The 18,541-nt window shown below is 48.8% G+C and overlaps 1 protein-coding gene across 1 annotated transcript in view; it reads right to left on the reverse strand.

Annotated features, from left to right (window-relative positions):
- Window positions 1–400: 400 nt before the first annotated feature.
- LOC132021778 (vacuolar protein sorting-associated protein 16 homolog) overlaps window positions 401–18,541 on the reverse strand; it is a 27,389-nt gene continuing 9,248 nt past the window's right edge. The window contains exons 2-24 of the mRNA XM_059406655.1: window positions 8,180–8,268; window positions 7,871–7,968; window positions 7,660–7,788; window positions 7,438–7,582; window positions 7,209–7,324; window positions 6,992–7,114; window positions 6,806–6,861; window positions 6,373–6,462; window positions 6,171–6,265; window positions 5,990–6,066; window positions 5,182–5,313; window positions 4,933–5,060; window positions 4,786–4,821; window positions 4,484–4,592; window positions 4,180–4,314; window positions 3,976–4,084; window positions 3,787–3,884; window positions 3,581–3,688; window positions 3,174–3,251; window positions 2,899–3,068; window positions 2,722–2,818; window positions 1,916–2,019; window positions 401–1,800 (exon numbers count right to left, since the gene is read on the reverse strand). Of these exons, the coding sequence (XP_059262638.1) occupies window positions 1,656–1,800; window positions 1,916–2,019; window positions 2,722–2,818; window positions 2,899–3,068; window positions 3,174–3,251; window positions 3,581–3,688; window positions 3,787–3,884; window positions 3,976–4,084; window positions 4,180–4,314; window positions 4,484–4,592; window positions 4,786–4,821; window positions 4,933–5,060; window positions 5,182–5,313; window positions 5,990–6,066; window positions 6,171–6,265; window positions 6,373–6,462; window positions 6,806–6,861; window positions 6,992–7,114; window positions 7,209–7,324; window positions 7,438–7,582; window positions 7,660–7,788; window positions 7,871–7,968; window positions 8,180–8,268 (2,467 nt within the window). The 3' untranslated portion in view covers window positions 401–1,655. The remainder of the gene's footprint in view (window positions 1,801–1,915; window positions 2,020–2,721; window positions 2,819–2,898; window positions 3,069–3,173; window positions 3,252–3,580; window positions 3,689–3,786; window positions 3,885–3,975; window positions 4,085–4,179; window positions 4,315–4,483; window positions 4,593–4,785; window positions 4,822–4,932; window positions 5,061–5,181; window positions 5,314–5,989; window positions 6,067–6,170; window positions 6,266–6,372; window positions 6,463–6,805; window positions 6,862–6,991; window positions 7,115–7,208; window positions 7,325–7,437; window positions 7,583–7,659; window positions 7,789–7,870; window positions 7,969–8,179; window positions 8,269–18,541) is intronic.

The raw sequence follows: 18,541 nt of genomic DNA on the forward strand, positions 1-18,541 counted from the left end.
ATACACTCTTCCAGAGCCTCCCCTCTCCTCTACCAAGAGATGGTAGTGAAACGGGGTGGGACTGCCCTGACCAATGGAATGTGGCAGGTATTGAGAGGCCCTGGGTGACTTCCAGAGCTAGTAACCTAGAAGGCAGTACAGCTCTGCCTGGCTCTCTTGGGATGCTGCCCTTAGAACCTGGCTGCCATGTTGAGCTCTGAGTTGTAGGTGTCCTGGCCAACAGTCCCAGGGAAGGTTCTAGTCAACAACCAGCTTCAGCTGCCAGACTTGTGAGCTGTCAGTCCTTCAGATGAATTTCGGCCCCCAGCTGCTATCCCAAATATTGTGGAGCAGAAACAAACCACTGTTTTATCTAGCCCCGATTTTTGACCCATGTAGTAAGAGGTAAGCATAACAAATGGCTGTTTTACAATGTGACATATATCCTCTTGGAAGACATTCAAAGTTACAAATTCAAAGTTACAAATTAGGTGGAGGAAGAAGAAAAAGAAACTGCTTACCAGACCCCGGGTCGCTTACTCTTTTCAGGCACTCATTTCAAGTCAACTCTAGAGGCATTAAGAGGGGAAAGCCAGAAACTCCAGGGAGGCCTGCCCTCCCTCTGGGCTACGGTTTCCTCCTTTGTCCTCCTTCTAGAATAAAGGCGCAATAAGAGGAAAAGGAAATGCCCTCAGTGTTGGGTGCGGGCACTGAGCCATGAAGCTCACATAACCGGAGTGCACGCTGAAGGGGCCAAGAAGGTACTGCTGCTGGCGGGGGATGGAGCCTCTCTTCGGTGGTAAGGTAGCGCCAGGGGTCTCGAGTCTGTAGTTCTTCCTTGGCAGAATGGAGACATTCCAACCTCCTTTTCTCTTCGGCCCCAGGACGACATGGGAGTTGCTTACCACTGTTAGGTGGACATGGTTTGTGAAGGTTCCTCCTCTAACCCTCTGACACGCTGGCCACATGCTCATCCGTCCTCCAACCCTTACTGTGGTGAGAATGGAGGCCTTGCCTCGGGCTCCTCTGCTCAGAGGGCCCAATTTCAGTCATCCCTCTTCTGTCACAACAATAGCTGAGGAGAAGCTCTAAGACCCCTACCAGCACAACTAGGTTTCAAATCCCAGTTTCGCCACATACTCACTGTCACCACACATCCTCAGTCCTTGACTTCCTCTTCTGTAAAATGGGGCAATGTTACCTATCTCACTGGGCTGTCTTGCGGAATAAGTGAAATAGCAATGGTAAAGCATTCAGCATGGTTCTTGTGTGTACATGTATAATGCTTTTCAGATTGGCTCTCGATGGGCTGCTGCTGGAGTTCTGCCCAGCTACCCGGAGCTATGAGCTTAGTTACAGGGCTTTCTTCCATAACTGTGGAGATGGGCAGTTCTCTTGCAAATATCGCTGAGGAGCAACCCTACAGTCCCAAACAATCAAACACACAGAGTACTGCTCAAGTGTCTGGATGGTTCTGCCTTCCAGCATGCTTTTGCCTGGGCCGGACTGCGTGAGACAGGTACTCTAAAATGTCCCAACTTTATTCACAATCAGACCATCAGACCCCCGGCTCCCACCCCACCTCAGCTCCTCAGCTTAGCTCGGCTCTGAAGAAGCTGGATACGCAGTGACCTTCTGCCAAGCCTAGAGCTCAGGAGACATGCAAGATGAGCCCCTTACTTCTTCTGGGCTTGTGCCCTAGCCCGCTGAATCTTGTCAGCCGTGGCCGCGTCCGTGGCTCCAGTGCAGTGGGACAATACAAGTGTCAGCTCTGCTTCGTTCCGGTGTTCAATGGCCACATCTGCAGCCTGAGCCACATCCCTGTGGTTTGAGCAGGAGGGGAGATGTTGTCAGGCTGCCCAAAGGCACAAGCCGTACCCCTCATCAGCCCCTGGGCTCAGCCCCCTAGCACCCATGGGGCTCTCAGCCAACGCACCCAACAAGAAGCAAGGCCTTGACCTTCTGCTCGGGACCCACACGGGAGGCATACTTCTTGGCCTCATATTTGTTGTGTTGTTTCATGCAGATCTCGACAAAGGGCTTAGGAGAAGATGGGGAGAGGAGAAGGTAAGGCAGAGCCTTCCTGTCCTCTCTCTTACGAGCCAAAGTCCAGTGGACGCATGGTCCCCGTGTACTTCATACACCCTTCAGTGTACACAATCCTGACCCACCCCCGCCCTGACACACATGCAAAGTTGTGATCGCCACAGTCTCTGGGCAGGAACCGCCTACACACAGATCTGTTAGAGCCTTGAGACTCTATGTTTATGTCCACACAGCCACTCCACCATCCATGGCTACCCTCTCGCAACAGGAGTCCCTTGCCTTCTCAGGGCCTGTGCTTTCTCTCACCGCTGCCCTTATCCCACCTACCTGCCATACCCCTGAACCACCTGCCACAGAAAACAACCCGTCAGTCTCTTCCACTGCCTCCCGGACATGCCCTCCTACTGCCCCTCCACCCCCTACTCACACAATACTTTCCCTTAGGCACAGGGTGCTTGCTGCCGGCCTCCTGGGGGGCAAGCAGCTCATTCCCTCCCTGGCCAACACCCGTGGGTTAACTCAGACCCACTCGCCCACAGAACTGGCCCATGGGTGTGCAGTCATGGGAAACACCTGCTAACTATATGGGAGGGCTGAAAAGATGCAAGACCAAGCCATCTGCCCAGCTCTGAGCCTGGTCCCCTCCCCAGGATTACTCCCACTGGGTGTGGGGTGGCCGCAGAGCCCCTGCCTCACCAGGTAGCCAATGGGCGATTTCTTGCTCTTAGAAAACTTCTCTAGCTCCTCCCAGTCTTCCAGATCTGCCAGCGCAGTCAGCTTCAGCCACCAGAGCCTGCAGGGAAGCCGGGCTCGCAGGTGTTGTGGGACAGGCAGGCGATCCCAGGACCTACCTGCAGCCCTGGCCTCTCCTACCTCTTGTCTGGAATGCGGAAGTCACGTGCCAGCTGCTCCGCACGTTTGCTGTGGCCGCCGAGGACGAGGGTGGTGACTGTGTCATGCAGAGACAGGTCCACGAAGTGGCCCCCCAGCTCGTCTTCCAGGCGCCGCTGCAGCCGCAGGAGCCGCATTTGATCCTCCGTGGCCTGGAGTGGAGAGGAGGCCAGATGGGTCTGAATGGGGCCAACAGGGAAAGGCGACCAGACCAAGACCAGAAACAGACAAGGTTCTCAGAAAACAGTAGGGCAAACCTTGGCTGCGAACTCATTCTTGGCCTTGTAGAAGGCATCAGCCGCCGACTGCAGAGCTGCCACTCGTCCCTCAATACGCTGCAGGGGCAAGCAGGGAAGCCTGAGCTCCTGGTACCAAGGAAATCAGCCTTCCCCATTCAGGCTACACTGCTCTCCCCAGTCCCCATGCTCAGGGTTGCCAGGACCAGCCTTTCGCGCTGGGTGCACCGCCCCCCTCAGTGTCCCTGTGGGGAGGCTAGCTCCTCTGGGACCGACCACCATCCTGGCCTCTTATCATCTCAGACTCTCCCGCAACAGTGAGGACCAGAGGGGGTGTGTACTGGACAGACAGGGGACCCAGATGCCTGGAGAAGGTCCCTGACCAGCAGCCCAGCCCATAGGCCCTCCCCACTCTGTGGACCTCGGACCTCCTCAGCAGCATAGCTGGCTCGGATGTGGAAACTGCCCAGCTCCTGATGGTTGTCATCCTGATTGTAAAGGTCCTTCAGTGTCTCCAGCTCCTGGTGCTTACAGAACTGCGGCCACGGACAGGCAGGCAGTCAGCAAGGCCAGCTTGGGAGGCCAAATCAGTGGCTCGGGAGGCTCCAGCCCCACCCTTGCCCAGGGCACACACCTGTCGGTACAAACTCAGGGCCATGGGCTGGTTCCGAAGAGTCATGAAAAAATCTCCTCGGTTTAGCTCATTCTTCAGGTGCAGCAACACCGTGAACACTAAGGAACGGTAAGGTGGTGTGGGGACTCCAGCCCAGCCCTCTGCTTAGCCCAGGGGCCCCAGCCTTGCCCTCCCTCAAACTCTGCTCACCCAGATCAGTGTCCCCACTCTCGATAGCCTTGCTCAGGGCCAGTTTGCTTCTCTTCATCTTTAGGAGAAGGGGTACCTGCTCCCCTGAGCGTGGCTCATACTCCAGCAGCTGTGGGGTGGGGAGAAAGGCACAGAGAGAAGGAGTTGGCCTGGGGGCCTCTAATACCAATGTCAGAGTATCTGGGGAGGGTTGGGAGCCCACACCTTGATGGCCAGCTCTGTGCGGCCACAGCCATAGGCCCGTGCAGCGATGTCAGAGTAAGAGACGCCTGGTGTGTCCCCAAGCTTCTGATTAATGGCCCGAGCAACATCCTCATCGGACACATCCTTCTGTTGCACCTGCAGACAGAAGAGGGTTGTCACCCACACCTGGAGCTCACCCTTCACCCACCGCCCCAACTGGCCCTGGATCAGGACCTCCCCCTTCACCTCTACATTCCGTGTTTCCCACATGTCTCCGGGGCCTGGCATCTTCTAATTGACTTTGAAGTCCACCCTGTGTCCTTACCTTGTAGCAGGCCCAGTGAGCCAGAATCCTGCTGACACCCTGCACTTCAGGAAGGCGCAGGTACTCACAGATCTGGATCGCCAGAGGGTAAAGCCTCCGTAACACCAGCCTGACAGGCAAGGGGATAAAAGGGACAGGAGTGAGGTGGGATAGAAAGAGAGGGCAGAGTGGCCCCAGCCTGTAATTCAGGCCTTCCAGCTCCCAAAGAAATGGGTGAGGAACAGTGTCCACAAGAACACACCAGGGGCTATAATGCCCGCCCACATAAAGCCCTCCTCCCAGAGCCCTGGGACTTGCTATACCTATCCAGCAGCACCTGGATGGTGAGCTGTTTATATCTAGATTTTACGTGGTTAAGGATCCAAGGACTGGGAGGCAGTATGTTTAGCCCCTTCACCTCCCCTCCCCACCACGGGCTGTAAACATCCCAGCAGCTCGCTTAAGGATACTGGCTGTAAGTGAGGGGGATCCCGATGTGGTAGTCCCGGATGGCATTGAGCACACGCAGGTCCTGACACATGCGCACGAAGCTGTCCGGTGGAAATCTGTCGAGGAAACACTTTCCAAAGGAGGCCGCCTGAGAAGAGCCAGAGGGCGAGAGGGGTGATCATACCTGCTGCCCTACCCTTCCCGCTAGGGCATACCCCCTCCAACACGCCCAGCACCCCTCCAGCCCCATCCCCGCTGGCCAGGCCGACCCTGAGCAAACTCTTCTGCATGTCTGGCCGGTGCTCATGTCCCGCAGCCTCGATGCACTGCTGCACAGCCTGGGTCAGCTGCCCCAGCTCCTGGATCTCCCGGAGGTACTCATCTGCCTTCTGGCTCTCTTTCTGAGGCGTGGAGGAAGGGCACCAGGGATGGGGTGCCATGAGCGAGAATACCCCCATTTCCGGTCTCCCCACCCCTCTGGGCTGAAGTTCAAATGGGCTGGCGTGGAGGGGCTGCAGAGGCCAAAGCCCAAACTCCCTCAGCCCACAGTCCACCCAAGTTACCCATACACCCTCCGCCATATCCACCCACAATTGCCGGCAGAGGGCCTTTATGACAGCCCTGATCGGTGCCTGGGCTGGGGACAACAGGGGTTCCCTGCACCTTCCCATCACTGCATGGAAGATACCATATCACTTCAGTTTACCTGAGCTGGCTCTCCCCAGTGTCCTGCCTGGACTCCTCTCTTTTTTTTTTTTTTTTTAAAGATTTTATTTATTTGACAGACAGAGATCACAAGTAGGCAGAGGAGGCAGACAGAGGGCGGGGGAGCAGGCCCCCTGCTGAGCAGAGAGCCCGATGCGGGGCTCGATCCCAGGACTCTGAGATCATGACCCGAACCAAAGGCAGAGGCTTTAACCCACTGAGCCATCCAGGTGCCCCTGGACTCCTCTCTTGATAAGTGGCACCTGGCTGAGTTCATTGTGCCCAGGCAGGGAGGGACACAGGGCTGAGCCAATTAGGAAGGGGAAGGAGAAGAGCATGGGCTGGGGCCCAGGGAGAAGCCTAAGGCTTTACCTCATACTCTTTCTGGGCCTCCAACAACAGTGCTCCAGGAGCCATGGAGGCAATTTTGAAGATCTCCTCGCTGGCCACTAGGGGAGGGAGTTGATGAGTGTTGGGAGAGCAGGGAATCCTCAGCACTGGCTCAGTGCCCTGATCCTGCCCTGGGGCCCGTGGTCCCCTGGGAGGGCCTCACCTGGAACCTCATGCAGGAACTCATGGGTGCTACGAGAGAAGATACGGACCCCATCCAGTTCAGGCACCAGGTAGGAGTCTTCATCCAAAACAAACCTGGGCTCAGTCAAGGTTCCCAAAAGTACCCGGAAATGGGGCAGGGCAGGTGAGCCTCTCTCACCTTCTTTCCCTTCCCACCCACAGAGGCAGCCCTCCAAGGATACTGGATGCTCTCAGGTGCGTCACCCACCACCATCAGCCGTCTCTCCCAGGCCACCACGACAGCCCTCTCTTTGCTGCGAGGACGGCTGCACCTGTGGGCAGCATCACATGCACATCTGGGATACACACAGGACACGGGGCCCACAGCCACGTCTCTCACCTTCCCACATCGCTGCTTATACTGCTCTGCCTTGGGACAGCCCTGCACACGCATGCCACCCCGTATCCCATGCCTCTGACTGACATCTGCTTCCCTCTCCCCTTATGCTGTCAGCTCCCCGGAGCATCTGGGGCCCACAGGGGCGCAGAGGTTTCCCTCAAACATGCACTGGCAAAGCGGATAACTCCTCCTGGTGTGGCCAGTAGACAGGCTGAATCAAGGTGTCCCAGGAAACAAGGCTGTGCCCACCCACAGCATTACACCCCCATCCTCACCAGACCATCTGCTTCGGGGGGGCCCGGATGTTGCAGTTGAACTCACACAGCTTCTCCTGGAAGGGTGCAAGGAATATCACGGCCCTGTCCCAGTAGTCACCAGTCTGGTTAAAAGGCCCTTCCCCTACCCTTAACAGCTCTTTCCTGGACAAGACAGGGTGCCCCCACGTTGTCCCAAGAGCATACCTTGAGTGATGCCGTCCCCATCCAGATATAGCCTGTGTCTGTGAAGAGGGCCAGGTGTCGGTAGGTGAAGGAGACTGCCATCTGCAGAAAGCTGCTCACTCCGGGCGCCAGGCCAGGGGGCGTCTGGGACAGGCGAGGGACAGCAGACATTTTCTCACTGCCTCCCCCCGCGCTGCCTCCCGCACCCCTTCCATTTCCCTCTCACTCGGGCCCTCACCACTGCAGAGCAGGTTGCATGGTCGAGAAGGTAAAGATCAGGCCCCACAGCCAGAAGAATGTGTGCAACTCGGTCCTGGCACAGTGTGGTCCAGCATGAGGGTGCGCTCTGCAGACCTGTGGCCGGGGCAGGGGGCAAGCTCAGGATGGCCAGAGCCCACGGCTTCAGCTCTCCTGGCCCCCAGGTCTGGAGGGCACCAAACGCCTGTCTCAGGGATGCTGGGGCTCACCTGGCACCTCCGGCATCCGGCGGAGCTTGAGATCACCCACATTGGCGCTGAGGGTAAAGCGGTGGGCCCCCGTGAGGATGGCCACCCCTGAACCAAACTCAGTATGGAAGATCCGGGCATCTAGAACGCGGTTCTGGAGCACCTCCTAGGGAGAGGGGCCGTGGGTTGAGAAAGCCAGAGGCCCAGACTCCAGCCCTCTCCCCAGCCCCCTGTGGTCCCTACATTGCCCATGCTGAAGTGCCTCCGGAAGTCGCCATGAAGCCCGTAAACCAGCACCACACCATCTTCCTGCACGCAGAGCAGCTCCTCCTCGGCTGACCAGCCTAGTGACACCACGGGCCCGCTCTTCCACTGCAGAGGACGGGGAGGTTCCTGAGGCTGTCCTTGGGACACAGACCCGGCCTAGCCCCAAGCAGGGATCACGAGTGCTCACCAGCAGACTGGCCAGAGGCAGGCCGGAGGCGGAGTAGATCTCAAGCACTGGCCGGACACTGGCTGCCTTCTCCTTCCGCCACGGGTTCCTCAATAGTGCTGTAGTTCAAGAAGAGATTTTCTTTCCAGCCCCCCAGGCCCACCCCATATGAGAATCAAAATTTAAAGTATCTCAGCAGGGGGTGAGAAAGGGGAAGGCGAGGGGTAGCTACATTAGCAAGGAGCACCTGCCAGCAAGGCCCCCGGGGAATCATGCACCTAGAGTTCAACCCATTGTCCCAGAACATGCAGCAGCATAGGGGTGACATACCAATGGGGCCCCCATAGGGCGCAGCGGCTACCAGGCAGTCCCTGAGTTCCTCCTTCAGGTCCCAGTCCATGCTGTACAGCTCATACTTCCTGCCCACACAGAGGCAAGCAGAAATTAGCCTTCTCATGACCTTATGCCCAGATGGAGTGAGCCCAGAGGAACCCCTAAAGCCTCCATTTGTCCTTCACAGGGGAGTTGAGGCCCCCCACAGCTGGGAGAGGGTGACGACTAGAAACAGCTCGGGCAACTGACCACATCCATGCTTAGGGACAGCAGGTGACAGAACAGAGGCAGTTGGCTAGGAAGGATGTGGTTCATGGGGCAAGAGTCCAAGGGTGGCAGGAACTCATGGCACGACAGACAGGCTATGTGACCAATATCCAAGGCATAAATTCAGATAGGACCAGGGTGGGGTGGCTGGCTTGGGCCGGCATTAGCAGGAAATAAGACCGTCTAAGGTGGGGGCAGGTCTCTCAGAGCAAGCAGCCTTTCTTCTATTTCTGGTTCTTAACACCAAAGCAGGTTATAGGATTTATATCCAGGGGTCGCCCTCAATGCCTACTGATAATGAACTCCATTTTAGAGGCATTCAGTTAGTTAGCAGTGCTTGAAACAAATCCCAGAGGCACCTGGGTGGTTCAGTGGGTTAAGCTTCTGCCTTCAGGTCATGATCCCAGAGTCCAGGGATTGAGCCCTGCATCAGGCTCTCTGCTCAGCAGGGAGCCTGTTCCCCAACCCCCCATCCTGCCTCTCTGCCTACTTGTACTCTCTCTTTCTGTCAAATGAATAAATAAAATCTTAAAAAAAAGAAAGAAAGAAAGAAAGAAAACAGAAATCACAGAGGAGCTCTTTGGTGAGCCCAGAGCTCAGGGGACAGAGTCCTGGGCTGGAGATGTCAATCTCTGAATGCTCAGCTTATGGGAGGTCACAGAAATCACAAGCTGGCACGAGATGACTGGAGTCTGAAATGGGCGTGGGTCGCTGAGTGTGTGTGACATGAAGACGGAGTAGGAGTCCTGAAGCCTGCCGTCATTTGAGGGCTGGAGGTGGGGACAAGCAGAAAAGGAGTAGGCCCTCTCCCAGGAAGCCAAGAGAAAGCAGTTTTTAAGGGGAGTGTTTCCTCCAGTATCATTTCGGGAGCCTTCCTGATAAGAATCAAAGATGCCTACCATTATCTTCTATTTGACATTCATTTTGGGGTTCTAGCAAAATAATTTAAGAAAAAGCAAATATAAAGGAGTTTATATTTTAGAGAAGGAGTGAGTTTGCTGCTAGTTGCAAATAATGTGATTGTCTACTTAGAAAATCCAAAGCAGGCTATGGATTAATGAACAAAACAAAAGGGCAATCAACAGAAGCCTACATATTTTCTATATCATAACAAAAATCAACTAAAATATGACTTTAAAAGACCCTAATCATGATAGTATTAAAATGATGATATGCAAGAATAAACCTAACGAAAGTTTTTACCAAATACAATCACGGTGGGGGGAAGAGAGGCTCAGGTCATGATCCGAGGGTCCTGGGACCAAGTCCTGAGTCAGGCTTCCTGCTCAGCTGGGAGTCTGCTTCTCCCTCTACCCCTCCTCCTGCTCGGTCTCTGTCTCTGTCTCTGTCACTCTCTCTCAAAAATAAATAAATAAAATCTTTTTAAAAAAACCTTAAAGAAAAATAAAGTTAAAAAAAATCAAATCAAAGTTTACTCAAAGATATAAAAACACAGAGAAAGAGGTAAATAAAATCTTAATAAAATCTCAATAAATAAAATCTTAATAAAATCTCAAATAAATAAATAAAATCTTAAAAAAAAAACTAAACATAAAATCCTTTAGAAAATACAGGCTAATAGTTTTTTATAGTGTAAACTACGGAAAAGTTTTTCAGAGCAAGACACATTCCAAACAGATCTATGAATGCATAAAAATTCCAGTAAAAACCACTCCCAGTTGGGGGGGCGGTGGAAGCACACACTGATTCTTTTTTTTTCTTTTTAAGTAGGCTCCACCCCCAGCATGGGCCCAGTGCAGGGCTTGAATTCGTGACCCTGAGATGGAGACCTGAGCTGAGATCAAGAGTCAGATGCTTAACTGACTGAGCCACCCAGGCGCCCCAGCACAAACAGATTCTAAAACTCACTTGCAGAAAAAACAAATATCATTTTTAAATAGAAAATGCTGAAAAGTATTTTAAAATATTTTTAAAATAAGAGAACAGATATACGTCAGATATAAAATATACTACATAAAACTGAAATTAATTAAAACTGTTGTTTTGGGATAGGGAAAAGCAAATAGATTGATGGAAGAAAAGAGTCCAGAAAAAGAACTGGGAATTGAGCACGTAATAAAGATGGCATTTCAAATTATTGCAAATTGATACTTGAAATGAGACAATGGGCCATATGGGAAGAATTGCAATAAACACTATTTCATTACTTAATCTCTACAATACAATATTTTCCAGATGGAATTCAGGACTTAAATGTTAAAAATAAATAAATAAAGCCGTATCTGAACAAAACTTGGATCTCTTCACACTCTCAAAACAGAAACAATTTCTAAGTATGGTATATAACCCAGAAGTCACAGAAAAAGAACGAGTATAGATAAAAAAGACTTCTGGGGGTGCCTGGGTGGCTCAGTGGGTTAAGCCTCTGCCTTTGGCTCAGATCATGGTCTCAAGGGCCCTGGGATCCAGCCCTGCACTGGGCTCCTTGCTCAGCGGGGAGCCTGCTTCCCCCTCTGCCTCTCTGCCTACTTGTAATCTCTATCTCTCTGTCAAATAAATAAAATCTTTTCAAAAAAAGACTTCTGTATACTTCTATATGAAAAGGGTAAAAACAATACGTATGTTTTGTATTTGCTTTTATTTGAAAAACAAGAAACTCTGGAAAGATTTCTAAGATGCTAGTAACTGATTACTGGGAGGTGAGGAGGTGGAATCAGTTGAGTAAGGACAGGGACAGGAAAAACCTCGTTTGAGGTTTTAAATCACATTAATGGTTATTTATTAAAATGGTGAACATTAAGGGGTGCCTGGGTGGCTCAGTGGGTTAAAGCCTCTGCCTTTGGCTCAGGTCAGTGGGCTCTCTGCTCAGTGGGGAGCCTGCTTCCCCACTCTCTGTCTCTGCCTGCCTCTCTGCCTACTTGTGATCTCTCTGTCAAATTTAAAAAAAAAAAAAATGATGAACATTAAAAAACTTTAATACATTTAAAAAATCCATGGAAAACTAGGAAGACAGACAAAATAAAAAAATGTGACACGTGAAAAACAGGTACTTTTCTTAAAAATACAAAAGGCTCTAAGTAATTTTTAAACATTTTTTAAAAGATTTTATTTGTTTGAGAGAGAGAGAGACAGCATAAGCGGGGAGGTGGGCAGAGGGAGAAGCAGCAGACTCCCTGCTGAGCAGGGAGCCCAACTCCAGGCTTGATCCCATCATGAACCGAGCTGAAGGCAGATGCTCAATGGACTGAGACACCCAGATGCCCCAACTCTAAGTAATTTTTAAAAATGAAACTAAAACCAAAAGAAGAATGGTCAATGGCTATAATCATACTATTTTATGTGAAAATATTTAAGAACTAAACAGGGGTGGCTGGGTGGCTCAGCTGGTTAAGTGCCCACAGTGAATTCACTGTGGCACTACTTAAAATAGTTCTCTTGCAAATCCTGGAAAAACCTACTTCAATATGGGATGTCTGTTCTGGGGAATATTATGTGGCCATTAATAAGGTGAGTCTGCGTACTGACATGAAGTGATCTCTAGATGTCCTGTTAAGTAAAAACAAACAAACGGGGCACCTGGGTGGCTCAGTGGGTTAAAGCCTCTGTCTTTGGCTTATGTCATGATCCCAGGGTTCTGGGATCGAGGCCCACATCGGGCTCTCTGCTCAGCAGTGAGCCTGTTTCCCTTCCTCTCTCTCTGCCTGCCTCTCTTCCTACTTGTGATCTCTGTCAAATAAATAATAAATAAAATCTTTATTAAAAACAAATGAAAAACCCCTGCAGCTCAACAGGAAACATATGAACCCATTTATTTTATTTTACTTTTATTTTTTAAAAAGATTTAATTAATTATTATATATACTATATATGTTATATAATATATTATAATTATTTATTTATTTATTTATTTGACAGAGAGAGAGAGAGAGACAGCAAGAGAGGGAACACAAACAGGGGAAGCAGGAGAGGGAGAAGGAGGCTTCCTGCTGAGCAGGGAGCTCAATGCAGGGCTTGATCCCAGAACTCTGGCATCATAACCTGAGCAGAAGGCAGATGCTTAACGACTGAGCCACCCAGGCGCCCCGAACCCATTTATTTTATAAGAAAATTAAGCACATATTTTGTATATATATACATATATACACATATATACATATATGTACACATCACTACACATATGTGTGTAAATGCACAGAAAAACCCTCAGAGACACGAAGCTGCACTGAGCCAGAGACAGTGGTTACCTGTGCCGAGGGTGGTGAATGGAGGATGTTGGAGGACTGCTAAGTTTTAGACTTTTACATCACTTGACTTTTTGATAAACCATATACAGTTTTTGACATTTTGTTACTAAAATAGTTGCATGAAAATCTGACGGGAAAACAGTTGTTCACACAGACCTACTATGTCAGTTCTCATGGAGCCACTCAGCTCCAAATTCACCCTCCACTACTGCTCTGTGATAGACAGCATTCCTTTAGGCCTTTCCCCTTCACCATGAGTGTGAGTTTCATCTTTCCCAGCAGAGGGCGCTCAGAGGGACATTACCGGAGGAAAGAGCTCTCCGACTGCTTCCAGCTGGGGACAGCCGGCAAGCAGCCAGGGTGTGAGGACATCTGGCGGCGTTCTGCCTCCGTTATGCAGGAGCAATCTCAAAGGTTCTCCTGGAATGGTAATCACATTTCCAAGCCTCCCTGGGCAGACACCACACTCCTGGCCTCCTGCCCACACCAGGCTCTGCTTCCTCAGCTGCCAAGATCTGACTACCCGGCCTGTGCCCCTGTGTTTGCACTGACTGACATCCCTCTGCACACCTGTGCACCCAACCATTGCTTGTGGCTAGACACCATGGGCTCCAGGCTGCAGAAGCAGCACCATTCCATCCCATGCCCACATGCTTGGCCACCTGTTGCCGCTTCCCTGTGTCCCCTTACCTCTGAACCCCAGAGCATTGTTTCTTGCTTGCCCAGGACCTGGGGACCAGCTCTGGCCCATGTAAACCAGCAAACTTCTCTGCTTTCCAGTGATCTGCAGTTTTATTTTCGCCATTAGTATCTGAACCCCTGCATGGGGAGAGGCTTCCTTTCCAAGTGTGTCACTCCTTGGGTGCTCTCCCTCAGCCTAATAATTCTTTATGTTTATCATTCTCCGTTTAGGTCCCCAGACTGGACCCAAACTGATACAAACTTGGGGCAGGGAGTGGTCCAGAAGACAGCACCCTAAAGATGTGATCTGGGGATTGGTTTGGTTGTGTGCTTGGGCCTGAGTGCAATACTGAGCTCCTGGTCATGGGAAACGAATGCTAGTCACCTATTTCATGTGGCGGCATCACAATTAATCAAGCGGGCAGTTTGCTGTGGTGAAATGCCAAGTCAGACATGTGCCTTCGGAGTGACTTCTGTGCCTGACCATGGGCTAGATCATTCTGAGTTCACTTGAACATTTATAAAGAGAAAATGACAAACTTGGGTCCATTAACTTTTAGCTCAAATCATGGCTCTGAGAAGTAGGAAGCTTCCATAATTGCCCTACAGTATACAGCCACACAGCTGCTACTGCTAAAAATCAAAATTTAATTGTGTGGGTTGTTAAATTGTAACAGTTGAATTCACCAACACGCCATTTTTCAAGTGAAATTTAACAGCATTGATCAGAACAAGAACTGTATCCTGAAACTTAGAAACAATGCAAGTAGCTTCCCTTCGCGTGTCCAAGGAAACTAGCCTTCGGCTCTTGAAAACCTTGTGATAACCTCCTTTGGGATAGATGTCTTGGGAGCCTCCCTCCCCAAGGCTGACCTAACTAACAGTACTGCTGAGTGGCTAATGTGCCAACAACAGAGACTAAGATCTGGTCCCAATATGGCACCATTCCTGGGGCTACCAGCCTACAAGTTGATTACATATGACTTTGCAAGGGCGGATGTGGTCATCAGCGTCCAAACCCACTGGTCAATCTCTACTTTGCTCCTAGTGGACAATCTGATGTAAGAAGCTTGCAGATGTGATGCTGCATAAGTATCACAGCATCACCTATGACACGTTTCTGCCAAAAATGTTCACCCTGAATCTGTTCAGGCCTCTAGATCTAATACAGTTTCAGGAAATACAGGCTATGATAGAGAATAAAGATCAAAGGCACCACAGGGAAGCAATGGGACAAATCCAGAAAGTAATCTGGTCTCTTAAACAAGTCAATGTCATGAAAACAAAAGGTAGCTGGGTCTCTGAAAGAATTAGTAAGATTGATAAACCCCTGGCCAGACTTATCAAAAAGAAAAGAAAAAGGACCCAAATAAATAAAATCAAGAATGAAAGAGGAGAGATCACAACCAACACCAAAGAAATACAAACAATTATAAGAACATATTATGAGCAACTATACGCCAGCAAATTTGACAATCTGGAAGAAATGGATGCATTCCTAGAGACATATAAACTACCACAACTGAACCAGAAAGAAATAGATAACCTGAACAGACCCATAACCAGTAAGGAGATTGCAGTGGTCATCAGAAATCTCCCAACAAACAAGAGCCCAGGGCCAGACGGCTTCCCAGGGGAATTCCACCAACCCTTTTTTTTTTTTTTTTTTAAGATTTTATTTATTCATTTGACAGAGAGAGAGCTCATAAGTAGGCAGAGAGTCAGGCAGAGAGAGAGGAGGAAGCAGGCTCACTGCCGAGCAGAGAGCCCGAGGCGGGGCTCAATCCCACGACCCTGGGATCATGACCTGAGCCGAAGGCAGAGGCTTTAACCCACTGAGCCACCCAGGGGCCCCTCCACCAAACATTTAAAGAAGAATTAATACCTATTCTCCTGAAACTGTTCCCAAAAATAGAAATGGAAGGAAAACTTCCAAACTCATTCTATGAGGCCAGCATTACCTTGATCCCAAAACCAGACAAAGACTCCATCATAAAACAGAATTACAGACAAATATCCTTGATGAACACAGATGTGAAAATTCTCACCAAAATACTAGCCAATAGAATCCAACAGTACATTAAAAGAACTATTCACCACGTCCAAGTGGGATTTATTCCAAGGCTACAAGGTTGGTTCAACAACCGCAAATCAATCAACATGATACATTACTAAAAGAAAGAACAAGAACTATATGATACTCTCAATAGATGCTGAAAAAGCATTTGACAAAGTACAGCATACTTTCCTGATCAAAACTCCTCAAAGTGTAGGGATAGAGGGTGTGTACCTCAATATCATCAAAGCCATCTATGAAAAACCCACAGCAAATATCATTCTCCCACAGCGAATATCATTCTCAATGAGAAAAATTGAGAGCTTTTCCGCTAAGGTCAGGAACATGGCAGGGATGTCCATTATCACCACTGCTATTCAACATAGTACTAGAAGTCCTAGCCTCAGCAATCAGACAACAAAAAGAAACTAAAGGCATCCAAATCAGCAAAGAAGAAGTCAAACTATCCCTCTTTGCAGATGATATGATACTTTATGTGGAAAACCCAAAAGACTCCACCCCAAATCTGCTAGAACTTGTACAGGAATTTAGTAAAGTGTCAGGATACAAAATCAGTGCACAGAAATCTGTTGTGTTTCTATACACCAACAATGAGACAGAAGAAAGAGAAATTAAGGAGTCAATCCCATTTACAATTTCACCCAAAACCATAAGATACCTAGGAATAAAGCTAACCAACGAGGCAAAGAATCTGTACTAAGAAAACTATAAAGTAATCATGAAAGAAATTGAGGAAGACACAAAGAAATGGAAAAATGTTCCATGCTCATGGATTGGAAGAACAAATACTGTGAAAATGTCTATGCTACCTAAAGCTATCTACACGTTTAATGTAATCCCTATCAAAATACCATCAATTTTTTTTGAAGAAATGGAACAAATAATCCTAAACTTTATATGAAACCAGGAAAGACCTCGAATAGCCAGCGGAATGTTGAAAAAGAAACCCAAAGTTGGTGGCATCACAATTCCAGACTTCAAGCTCTATTACAAAGCTGTCATCATCAAGACAGCATGGTACTGGCACAAAAAAAGACATATAGATCAATGAAACTGAATAGAGAGCCCAGAAATAGACCCTCAACTCTATGGTCAACTAATCTTTGACAAAGCAGGAAAGAATATCCAATGGAAAAAGACAGTCTCTTCAACAAATGGTGTTGGGAAAATGGGACTGCCACATGCAGAAAAATAAAACTGGACCATTTCCTTACACCACACTCCAAATGGATGAAAGACCTCAATGTGAGAAAGGAATCCACCAAAATCCTTGAGGAGAACACAGGGAGTAACCTCTTCGACCTCAGCCACAGCAACTTCTTCCTAGAAACATCGCCAAAGGCAAGGGAAGCAAGGCGAAAAATGAACTAATGGGACTTCATCAAGATCAAAAGCTTTTGCACAGCAAAGGAAACAGTCGACAAAACCAAAAGACAACTGACAGAATGGGAGAAGATATTTGCAAACATTATCAGATAAAGGGCTAGTATCCAAAATCTATAAAGAACTTATCAAACTCAACACCCAAAGAACAAATAATCCAGTCAAGAAATGGGCAGAGGATATGAACAGATATTTCTGCAAAGAAGACGTCCAGATGGACAACAGACACATGAAAAAGTGCTCCACATCACTTGGCATCAGGGAAATACAAATCAAAACCACAATGAGATACCACCTCACACCAGTCAGAACAGCTAAAATAAACAAGTCAGGAAATGACAGATGCTGGTGAGGATGCAGAGAAAGGGGAACCTCCTACACTGTTGGTGGGAATGCAAGCTGGTGCAGCCACTCTGGAAAACAGCATGGAGTTTCCTCAAAAGGTTGAAAATAGAGCTACCCTACGACCCAGCAATCACACTACTGGGTAATTACCCTAAAGATACAAATGTAGTGATCCGAAGGGGCACATGCACCCAAATGTTTATAACAGCAATGTCCACAACAGCCAAACGATGGAAAGAACCTAGATGTCCATCAACAGATGAATGGATAAGGAAGATGTGAAATATATACACAATGGAATACTATGCCGCCATCAAAAGAAATGAAATCTTGGGACGCCTGGGTGGCTCAGTTGGTTGGACGACTGCCTTTGGCTCAGGTCATGGTCCCGGAGTCCCGGGATTGAGTCCCACATCGAGCTCCCAGCTCCATGAGGAGTCTGCTTCGCTCTCTGACCTTCTCCTAGCTCATGCTTTCTCTCCTCTCTCTCTCTCAAATAAATAAATAAAATCTTTAAAAAAAAAAAAAAAAGAAAGAAATGAAATCTTGCTATTTGTAATGACGTGAATGGAACTAGAGGGCATTACGCTGAGTGAAATAAGTCAATCAGAGAAAGACAATTATCGTATGATCTCCCTGATATGAGGAATTTGAGAGGCAAAGTACGGGGTTTCGGGGGTAGGGAAGGAAAAAATGAAACAAGATGGGATCGGGAGGGAAACAAACTGTAAGACACTCTTCATCTCACAAAACAAACTGAGGGTTGCTGGGGGGTAGGGAGGTACAGAGAGGGCCGTTGGGTTATGGACATTGGGGAGGGTATGTGCTATGGTGAGTACTGTGAAGTGTGTAAGCCTGACAATTCAAAGACCTGTACCCCTGGGGCTAATAATACATTACATGTTAATTAAAAAAAAAAAAAAAAGGTAGGGGTGGGGGTGGAGACAATAATGTTCAAGTTTACAAGAGGCTTAGTTAAGAGAGGTAAGCAAACAAGTAATTCTGGTTTGGGTCTTGATTTGAACAAACCAGTTATAAAAAGACACTTTGAAGACAACTGGAGAAGTCTGAATAAGAACCGGTTGTCAGATGACTTTAAATGTTAATTTTGTTAGGTGTAAAAGAGTCCTGAAGTTTTATAGGAAAGACTGTGTTTTTAGAGGAAAAAATCGTTTTTTAAAGTAATACATATTGATGTTATGTCTGTAATTTAATTTTTTTTTTTTAAAGATTTTATTTATTTATTTGACAGAGAGAAATCACAAGTAGGCAGAGAGGCAGGCAGAGAGAGAGAGAGAGGAGGAAGCAGGCTCCCTGCTGAGCAGAGAGCCCGATGTGGGACTCGATCCCAGGACCCTGAGATCATGACCTGAGCCGAAGGCTCAGGTCATGATCTCAGGG

This window comes from Mustela nigripes, chromosome 7, assembly GCF_022355385.1.
Source record: "Mustela nigripes isolate SB6536 chromosome 7, MUSNIG.SB6536, whole genome shotgun sequence".
Taxonomy (NCBI): domain Eukaryota; kingdom Metazoa; phylum Chordata; class Mammalia; order Carnivora; family Mustelidae; genus Mustela; species Mustela nigripes.